Below are 10,411 nucleotides of genomic sequence, written 5' to 3'. Positions count from 1 at the left end.
GGTCCCATATTACACAGTGCTGTGTCTTTAAGATCCTGCAGATGGGGGGCTGGAGAGATGGCTCAGTGGTTAAGAGCACTGACTGCTCTTCCAAAGGTCTGAGTTCAATTCCCAGCAACCACATGGTGGCTCACAACCATCTATAATGGGATCTGATGCCCTCTTCTGGTGTGTCTGAAGACAGCTATAGTGTACTAGTGTACTCACCTACATAAAATAAATAAAATCTTTAAAAAAAAAAAAAAAAAAAAATCCTGCAGATGAAAACAGAAAATATGCTGTTGGTCTCTGAGAGGCAGAGGGTGTTAAAGGAGGAACACACGATCTTAAGAAGGCAACAAGGAAAACCTTCATTTGAAACCTCAAAACAGTCTCCTAGCAGTCTACAGTAACATCATTGAAGACACAGAAAGGCCAGGATGCTTGCTTTATTTCTGAGGGAGTGGCAGAGGGGTTGGGGGATGTTAACGAAAGTTTTGTTTCCTGCTTCAAAGAACATTCCAAAACAGAAGAAATCTATCCTCATTTGAATGTAAGATAATGCTGAGAATGCACGTCTCTGAACTTCAGTGCATGCCTGGACAGTCAGGCCCCATGGTTCTCAGTCACACTCGAAAGGAACTGCACTTTAGCGTCAACAGCAAATTTAAATAGAAAATGCAACTTGTCTTAGACTTGCAACAGGACTGGTCACTACTCTGCAATAACGGTCTCAAACATTTACAGCTCATGAAAATGCACTTAACTAAGGTGCTGCTCATTCTAAGAACTGTGATGTTTGTGAATAAGACAGAAATCTGAAGTCTGGATGTCACATTCCAAGCAAAGGATCAGTAATTTCACATTTGCAATATCTATAAATAAAATGCATGGATCAGTTAAGAATTCTATGGACAATGTTGTAGTAGACAGTGCATACGGATGCTGGGAACACCTTATTCATTAATTATCCAGATATTTTGAGTAGACAGTGCGTACAGAAGCTGGAAACACCTTATTCATTAATTATATAGATATTTTGAGTAGACAGTGCGTACGGAAGTCAGGACCATTAATTCTGTCACTTATCTAGTTCAGTAAAATGCTCGCAAGGAAAATAACTACTTAAGGCAGAACACTGGTTATATCACTGCTGTTCAGAATTTCGTGAGAGCAGACAAATCAATACTGATCAACTTCCCTGCTTCAGACTGAATCATTCATTTTCAAATAGGTTATTTTGTAAGATGGACATCCATGTTATGCCTTGAAAGTTGAAGCACAAAGTACAATCATAAAGTCAGAATCTTCATCAACATATCTACACAGAAGTCTGCTTGTAATTTTTGGTATCCAAAACCTTTTTGCCACACATTGCACAGATGCCTGAAACAAAAGAAAACACGTGAGCAAACAAGCAGTACAATTGCTTGGTTTATTTATGTTAATCTAAAGCTTAAAAGTTCACTTAGTGGGACTGGAGAGATGGCTCACTGGTTAAGAGCACTTGCTCTGTAATCATGTAAACTAGTTAAGTATGGAGTTCATTCACATATGCTCACAATGCCCATAACTTCAGATGCAAGGGGGGTGCAGACAGGAGGATCCTTGGGGTTTGCCGGCTTCTAGCCCAGCTGAGAAAAAGGAGCCTCAGGTTCAGGGAGAGACCCTGCCTCAAAAGGTGCAGGAACAGAGAAAGATACACGCCACCTTCTTTTGGCTTCTGCCTAATGCCTAGGTGCACACATGCACACACATGTACACACATACTCACTCAGACACAGACACACAGATAGGATACACAGAATCTGTAAGAACTTCAAAACATCATAAAAGAGAAAAAGGACTATCCTTTTGACTACAAATTTATTTTAAATTCTATTTTATTTTAGTAAAAAGGAGTATTTGACTAGCAACTTATGAAAAGTTACTCCTTTCTGTTATTTAAACCAATAGCTAATGAGACAAATTTAATATAAGTCAAAAAGTTAAGTTAAAGACACATACCCTTTTTGTAGGCACAGCCTTGACAGTAATGAGAACCTGGCTGGTGTACAGAACTTTTACAAATTCTGCAAGTGGAGAACTTATTTTTTCCATATGGATCAAACCTAGAGAATTAAAAAAAGATAAATATTTATACTACAATAGAAACGTGTGTGTGTGTGTGTGGGGGGTTTGAGGGTTTCTCTGTATGGCTCTTGCTGTCCTGATACTTACTCTGTAGACCAGGCTGGCTTCAAACTCACCAAGATTCACCTGCCTCTGTCCTGTCTCCCGAGTGCTAGGACTAGATATGGGTAAGACAACTACTGAAGCTAGGAGGAAGGATTCAATATGTGTTCTCTCTCTCTCTCTCTCTCTCTCTCTCTCTCTCTCTCTCTCTCTCTCTCACCCCTCCCCATTTTTGGTGAACCCAGGCTGGATGACCTTGACCTCCTGATGTTTCTGTCACCATCACACAAGCACTGGGATCATAGGCATGCACTATCACACCTGGCTTAGTGTTTGCTCCACTCTGAAGGTACAAAATATATATTCTGGTGATGGTTTATGTGATAATATAAAACTCTTGTCAGTAGACCAGACTGTAAAACTTAAGTAAATAAGACTTACTCTCAATACCCAACAATAGATGAATATATCTACAGTTTGTTTTAAAATAAAACAGGTACATCTCCTAATGACTACTCACTTTAACAAGCATTTTCAAGTTACTAGACTAATCCCTTTGGATAAGGCTTTTTTACTATATAAACATGGTATCCTATAGGAAACACAAGGCAAATAACTTTATAAGAAATAATTCTTCCAAAACTGTTTGCCTTCCTCCAAAATAGCTATTTATATTTTCTTTATGAAACATCATAGTCCTGGTATCTTGTTTAGGTTACAGCATGGGATATTTTTTTCTTTAAAAAAATTTTTTTTACCTTTATGTATTTTAATTTTATGTGTATAGGTATCCTGCCTGCATATATGTCTGTGTATCATGTCGGTTGTGCCTGTGGGAGCCAGAGAAGGGCACTGGATCTCCTGGGACCAGAGTTAGGGACAGTTGTGAGCCACCATACAGGTGCTGGGAATTAGACCCAGGTCCTCTGGAGGAGCAGCCAGTGCTCTTAACCCCTGTGCCATCTCTCCAGCCCCATTATTTTCTATATTAAACAAGCAGACACCTGTTACTTGTTTGTTCCTCTGTTGTCTAAGACAGACTTTGGCTCCGTAACCCATACTGTCGTGACATTTACTATCTTCTGGCCCAGCTTCCCACATGTACCATGATGGCTAGATAACAGGCATTTTTAGAAGTTAACTCTTCTAAACTGAATCATTTTACTCTCACAAGAGTTAAGTAAAATTTGTTTAGATTTGAATGTTTAGAGTCCTTTTCTGAAACAATATTTTTATTGTTCTAAAATGACATTTTAACCTCCAAATAAACTCTTACCACTAATTGGCAGGGTTTTTGTTCTTTTTCTAAAGACTCTATTATTTTTAAAATTATGTTTATATGTGTGTTTGTGTGGGGGGTTGTGCTACTAAGGCCAGAAAACAGTGCTGGATCCCCTGAAATTGGAGCTACAGGCAGTTTGTGAGCCCTTGATGTCCAAACTGAACTCAGATCCTCTGCAAAAGCAGTGTGTGCTCTTAACCACTGAGCCATTTCTCCAGCCTCCCAGAGTTTCTTGCTCCTTATAAATAATGATACTGAAAATTTAATGTAATACAGTATTCTTTCTAAACCAAGCTAGCTAGAGTACTTGAAAATAATAGCTATACTTTAGAAATATCAGAAAAATTTAAGAGCATAAAGGAATTGAATATATATGAAGTTACACAATTTATATAAGTAACTAGTAAAAACTGGTTTTGGAAAGCATCGTCAAGCAACAATATATAGTATGGTGCTACGTGCCAGCCACTTTATAAAGTAAGAGCTTCACTTTCGTTTCTTTTAATTCCTAGGACGGTGCCATACAATGGCTACTCACTCATTTAGCCAATACCTACTGACTACTTACTATTTCCAAATACCAAACATGAGCATCACAAATTCCCTGCCCTCACCAAACTAAGTGTTACAAAGACAATCCCAGCTGTAAGCTGTGGTGGAGAAGGGATAAATGCTGGTTGAGGACCTCTCTGAGACCAAATCTCAGCCAAGTTTCAAGTAACAAGAAGTCAGGAGGGATCCCAGAGTAGCAAACATACTCGTCCTTAGGTGACAGCAGGGTCTCAGAAAGGAAGCTGTCGTACCATGGAAGACTTGTAAGAACACAGTAGAGAGCTCAGATTCTATCCTACCAGAAAAGGAAAACCAATGGAAGGCTTTAAGCAAAGGAATTATGTGACCTTTCTACATGACCATTCTGGCTAATAACCCATCACTGTGGTGAAAGGAAGCAAAGAAATGGGATAGCAGTGGGAATGAGTCATGCAAAAGTTTAAATTTAATATAATGAAGCACCATGTGAAAACTGGGGAGATTTTGTTCTCATTCTCAGATGAAAAGGTACATTTCAGAAAGGGTAAGAAACTTCAGATCATGTGACTAGAGAGACAGAGTCAGATTCAAACTCAGGTCCAACTCCAAAGCTTATGATTTTTCCACATTTCCTTGGTGCCTTTGATTTGTAGGTGAATTAACAAGTAGATAAAATAAAAATCACGTGTTTTGTTAAGATAGTAGAAAGTAGCACTAATACCTATATATGCTGGTATACGGTGGAGAAGCAGCCTATAGCAAACAGTCTGCCTTTGTATGCAAATATGACCTAATTCGACCACAATGGGACCAGGCAAGAGTTCACTCCACTAGGCTTGCCACTTAAAAAGTGAACTTCATGACTGCCCCAGGGTGTTCTCACTTACCTTGCTTTTTTTGAAGTCAGAGCTTTATTTTCGTTCAGCTTCCTTCCACCACTTTCTATATATTAAAAAGGAAAAAGTGCATGCATATTGGTCAATTTACTTTTGTGCATTTAACATATAACAAGTAATACCCAAGTTCACTCTTTGACTTTCTATCAATAAACGACCCTTATTCTAACTTTTAAAAAATCCTCATGTAATAGCTCAGTTCTTAATGAACATCGTATAAAGGATAATTGATTGAAAGCAGTGCTTTAACAATTCCTACACTCTCTTGTATGTGTAACATCTGTCTACTTGTCTATCAGAGAATGAAAATAGAACAACGCTGGGTCCCCCCCACCCCCCCATTGAAGATATACTATGTTTTGTTTTGGGGACAGGGTTTCTCTGTGTAGACCCTAGCTGTTCTGGAACTCAACTGTAGACCAGGCAGGCTTTGAACTCAAGAGCTCCGCCTGCTGAGTGCTGGGATGAAAGGTGTGCATCACCACACCGGGCCTTGCTGTATGGCTTTAATAAAAAAGTGAAAGCAGTCTAAGTTTGTTTGAGAACGTAAAACTTAGATGTAGGAAGGAAATTTAAATACAGACCTTATTAAGCTCAAATAGATATACATTTAAATAATAATTACTACTTCTTGACTATCTGAGGAGTCCATAAACGTAACTCAGATGATGAAAAGATATGAATTCACAGGAGAAGCCAGTCCTCCTTATGTTTAATGGGTGAGATACTCAGCACCCACCACTGCCCTCTGCAAACAGTGAAGCACTACAGCAGTGTCCACATGTGCTTGACCCAGCTCCTATCTCCTAACAGCAAACAGTACCTGTGGTATTCCGGGCACCATCTTTCCATGTGTCTGGAGTGATAACTCTGCCAAGTTTCTTTTCACCTGTGGTAGCAAGACAGCAAAAGAGTACAACTGTCATCTAATAAGCAAACTGTGTGGAAATAAAATAAAGAAACTCATTTCTTTGCTACCTTTACAATAATTTAAAATAATAAATATACTGTATCATGCCTGAAGTACATAATGATATGAAAAGTCAGATTACAGTAGGAGCCTACTAATGCCAGGGTAGAAACCAATGAATGAAGACTTAAGAGAGTAACTGTGGGCAACAGATGTTGGTTTTAAATGAAACTAAAGGACAGTAAGATGCTCTAACAACAGGCTTCACTGATTACACTTTAAACAATTCTGACAAACTTATTCATTCCTCCCACATTTTCTCATCACCTAGGATGAACAAAGCACTATGAGAGGTACTGATGAAAACAAAGCCACGAATCTAGATTCAGGGGCTCATACCCAAGTTCTCTAATTCCTTAAGAGCTTGTAGGCAGATCGTAGGAAAGAAATGAGCCAGGCAGAACTGAACAGAAACCTAGTATGTGTGTTTATAAGCTTTTATTGTTAAGACTCTACAGCATTCATTAGATTTTCAAAGTGATTAGAGACTTTTTAAAAAGTGAAGAAGCCTTCAGTAAAAATATAAGCTGGAAAATAAGGTATAATACTTGTGAACTAATGAGACAGAGTTTAAACATCTGGCAAAGAAAATGAGGAAGATGAAGTTAAACAGTAGATAAAGTACACGTCCTGAGGACAGGCCTGGGAAGTTCAGGGGGCAAGGCAGTACACAGAGGAATCTGGCTAAGTCAAGTGTGGAAGGGGTGAAACGAGGTTGGAAGGATAAGCTAGGTCTTTGTCTAAGGAGGGCCTTGAACATCGAGCTCCAAATGGACAGTTACTTCTTACTGTTTAAGTAGAGAAAAGGTCAGGATGGAGAACTGAATTGGATACACACTGGTATGGATGTGCTATCTGAGGCCAAACATTCCCCAAAGATCTAACGGAGCAAGAGAAATAAAGCAGACCCAAACCAAACTCTCTGGAACTCAGTAAATGGAAAACATTGACCAGAGAACATTAGAACGTTCATTTAGTATGGAAAGCAGCCTGTACTTGTCAAGTTCTAAGAAGTAACTCTAAACATTTGGAGACAAAATAACTTTTTTGAACAATTTATAACACAAGGAAAGACAGACCTAAGGTGGCTGCCTGACATTGCAGCTTCTGTATGAGCAAGATCTCAGTTTACTTACAGGGTGAGTGCAATGAGCAAACAGACGAGGAGGTTACAAATCATAAAAGGTAAGATTTTTCAGAAGAGAAGTAAGTAATAATAGAAATGACTTTTTATAGTTTAGCACAAAGGGCAGCTTCACAATCTAAATACATTTAAGCCACACTTAGTAAAACATTCTCCCCACTTTCAAAAAGAAAAAAAAAAACTGTTTAAGAATGGCGGCTGAGTCCGATGGCACAGCTATGTGGGTGTGTCTGTGTCCAGAGTTCTACCTACTGAGGAGATCATTAAAATGGGCCGTGTATATTAGACAGTAACTGATGCGAGTTGAAATTTTGTCAGAGAAGGCTGTCTAGCTCAAGAAAGAGACCAAGAGAAGAAAGTTGTCTTTAAACAAATCATCAGCTTTTGCAGTTAAAAAAAAAATAAAATATTTTCAACAAATTTCAAGGGTTTCATTGGAATTACTGAATGGTAACTAAAAGGGTTAAAAAGACCTTTCAAAAAGCTAGGGGTGACTACATAGATTTCTTCGGTGATGGTGAGACTCTCTCCTTCACCTGACCCAATGCTGTGAGCATTAATGAATTGACGGGATGGTACAAAGTACCCAATTAAACTTAACTTCAGACAACTACTGAAGTAATTTTTAAAGTAAGATCTGTATTAAATGCGGCATGTTTTGTAGTAAGGAACAACAAAAAGGTCAAGATTTAAGTATTATACGGGACATACTAAAATACTAAAAATTAATCATTGCTTATAATCTAAAAACTGTAACCGAGAGCCTGGAATTTATACTGGTTACATCTGGCAACTCTAGATGCTACCAGAAAGAATTTGAAGATCCATTTTAAGCCTCTGGGAGCCAATCAAGAAGTTGTAGTTGAAGAGATCCAGGAAGGGCGCGAGGAGGACAACAGAAACAAACATAGCGGAGCAGAACTGAGGCCATTCTGAACACAAAGCATAAGAGCTATATGGTCCCGGGACAGGCAAGAAGGACAGAGCAGGAGAGGAAGACAAAGGTTATATCACAGAGGAAGGAAAAAACAAAGGCCGAAACCCCAAGAGAATTTCATCAGGTTCCTCCAGCCTCCACCTCCCACAGAAGCAGCGCCTTAACTTACACTTTTCACACACCATTCTTCCACCGGGTGTCCCGATCCCCCGTCAACCCGTGAAGGAGAAGCAGCAGCAGCTGCCAAAATACATCAACAACACAGCTGAGACGACTTCCTCTTCCGGCTACGTCAGCTTGCTTCCGTAGTCTCTGCCCTCCTGCTCCGGCCTATCCAGCACCTAGAAAGTCGCGGGAGGGATAAACGCGAGGTGATGGGCGTGGCTTCTTTTATAGGCCCGCCTCTCCTCTTCAACGATTGGCTGTGTGCTTGTAAGTCCCCCGCCTTCTGGCCTGCGCCTGCGCGAAGGACCATGATCGCTAATCGCACCTGAGGGTGGGAGGCGGTGGCGTCCCCTTCCCTTCGGCGGGCGGGAGAATTAGGTAAGCGGGCAGGAAGCTTCTCACGCTCGCCCGGGACGGGTGCAGGTCGCTCCGCGGACTGCTGCGGTGGCTTCCAGGGCGCCACGCTTCCTGCGGACCAGAGGATGCCCTGCGCGACCGACCCTCTGAGATCCCCGCATCTGTCCGCGGGACCGACTCTCTGTCACCGTCTCTCAGGTCACCGGGTCGGCCGCACGGACTCTCTCTGATGACGCTCCTCAGTTGCCCACACTCGCGCCATCCGAGGTTGGGACAGACCCACCTGGGTGGGGTTGAGCTGTGGTCCACACCTGGGCAAAGGCTGCTAAGGAGAGCTCGGGAGCAGCCCTGTCTTCCGACCCGCCTCTGGTGGGATCCCGACTCCGGAGGGCGGCTTCTCAGGTGTGGCGTGCTGGGGGAACTCGCCCGCCAGTGTCCGAGGATGGGCTCCATTCAACTAGCCTTTGCCTTTGGGTACCGCTCGCCCTATTAGATGGGGATTTACAGGTGGCCCAGAGACGCGCTCTGCTCAGAGGAGGGATTTCTGATCCCCCTACCTGCCTGACCCCGCAGTGGAGCGGAGAATCTGAAAAACTTTCCCCAAGTCTTTTCATTGCTATCCAGTCTTGTCCCGACCCTGGAGGATATCTTCATGTTAAAGAGGCGGTGCTTGAAATGGCTTTAGTGTGTGTAACCTTGACTGTATCTGCTAACTTGTTTATCCAGTTTGCTTAATCAGTATCATATTTTGCTTTCGAAAACGATAGTGAGAATTAAATGATGGCTAATTGGACAATGCCCAGACTTGCGCTTTTACCTTCCCCCGCTGGTTCCTCTTCCCTGCTGTGTGGATGTTCTTTTTTGGGCCGGATTTTTACCACACAGTAACATTTGTTACTTTAAGTTCTTAATTTTAGTCAATATAACATAAAAACTGTTCTTTGGGTCAAATATGTGTATTTAGAGACCGTAACCTTTGTTTCTCCTCCCACTCTCGTTCTGCTTTTACTAGAATTTAGCATCTCTAACAGTGAGCCCTTAGTTAGCATAATGACCATCTTACTATGGTTCTTCACCATTTGCATATCTAAGTGTATACTTGGTTGTCATTTGGGAACTGCTGTGATTTCATCTTCCCGATTTTGGCCAAAAAAGTAAAATTAGTTGCTTGTGTCTGATCCATGCCCCCTTTGAAGAAACCAGTCACAAATATTTAATTTTTTACTAAGTTTTTCTTTTTGAGGCTCTGAAAGATATTTGTATCATATTAGAGATACCTAAAGGAATGATTAAAATCTACACATGCATGTTCTGTGTTTTGAAACAAATATGTTGCTTATAGAAAATTATTAGTACATAGTTTATATTTAGCATGTCGAAGTGTTTGGGACATGGAAAAAAATCATTATTACATCTTTTTCTTGTTTTCTACTAGATAGCTACCCAAGAAAACACCATGAAAGATACTGACATCAAGAGACTTCTGTATACCAATCTTTTGTGCATATTTTCAATTTTCCTAAGCATTTGTATTCCATCCTTCTTCTTGGACAACTTCTCAATATTGGAAACTCACTTGACCTGGTTGTGCACTTGCTCTGCTTTTGTGACCGCTGTCAATCTCCTGTTATACTTAGTAGTGAAACCGAATGTGTCCTCTAAAAGAAGTTCATTATCACATAAGGTAAGGGTTACTTCTGCATAACCAGTTGTTAGGTGGCGGTTATAGTGTCTAAGAATGAAGTATTGCTATGTCCTTATTGAGTTATTTACAATGTAAAGGGAACCAGGTCCCACCCCACCTCCCAAAGCAGTAGCCTGTTACTTTCCTACAGTGTTTGATAGATCGTGTTGTGCATTAATTGTGGATGACTCCTTCGATGCATCACAATGTAAATGGCCTGTATAAGCATGGTTTTATGTCATCACTGAAGATAGCTTACTACTGAAGATAACTGACACTGCAGTTTCATTT

At 40.7% G+C, this 10,411-nt stretch overlaps 2 protein-coding genes across 9 annotated transcripts in view; one reads left to right on the top strand and one right to left on the bottom strand.

Moving 5' to 3' along the window:
* Positions 1 to 413: 413 nt before the first annotated feature.
* Positions 414 to 8,250, bottom strand: Cript (CXXC repeat containing interactor of PDZ3 domain). The gene is made up of 5 exons (XM_034514620.2): positions 8,084 to 8,250; positions 5,687 to 5,752; positions 4,855 to 4,909; positions 1,987 to 2,090; positions 414 to 1,365 (listed from the first exon to the last, which is right to left on the bottom strand). Exons 1-5 carry the CDS (start codon positions 8,097 to 8,099, stop codon positions 1,301 to 1,303), a joined length of 306 nt encoding a protein of 101 aa, XP_034370511.1. The 5' UTR covers positions 8,100 to 8,250; the 3' UTR covers positions 414 to 1,300.
* Positions 8,251 to 8,363: 113 nt separating this feature from the next.
* Positions 8,364 to 10,411, top strand: part of Pigf (phosphatidylinositol glycan anchor biosynthesis class F) — a 27,696-nt gene continuing 25,648 nt past the window's right edge. For 3 of the 8 annotated variants that reach the window (XM_034514615.2, XM_076942409.1, XM_076942414.1), the window contains exons 1-2: positions 8,364 to 8,457; positions 9,872 to 10,120. In XM_034514615.2, the coding sequence (XP_034370506.1) occupies positions 9,893 to 10,120 (228 nt within the window). In that variant the 5' untranslated portion in view covers positions 8,364 to 8,457; positions 9,872 to 9,892. The other 5 variants (XM_076942412.1, XM_034514618.2, XM_076942411.1 and 2 more) reach the window with 5 other exon arrangements.

Source organism: Arvicanthis niloticus, chromosome 11 (assembly GCF_011762505.2).
Source record: "Arvicanthis niloticus isolate mArvNil1 chromosome 11, mArvNil1.pat.X, whole genome shotgun sequence".
In the NCBI taxonomy this organism is placed as follows: domain Eukaryota; kingdom Metazoa; phylum Chordata; class Mammalia; order Rodentia; family Muridae; genus Arvicanthis; species Arvicanthis niloticus.
Note: the sequence above shows the minus strand (reverse complement) of the source record. Positions and strands in the feature narration are given on the sequence as shown.

What these genes read in the sequence shown, in the direction of transcription:
- Cript (XM_034514620.2), bottom strand. An exon ending in CTGACTTCAAAAAAAGCAAG is followed by an intron (nt 2,091 to 4,854) that starts GTAAGTGAGAAC and finishes TTAATTCTCTAG; the next exon opens with GTTTGATCCATATGGAAAAA. An exon ending in AGGCTGTGCCTACAAAAAGG is followed by an intron (nt 1,366 to 1,986) that starts GTATGTGTCTTT and finishes CTTTTGTTTCAG; the next exon opens with GCATCTGTGCAATGTGTGGC.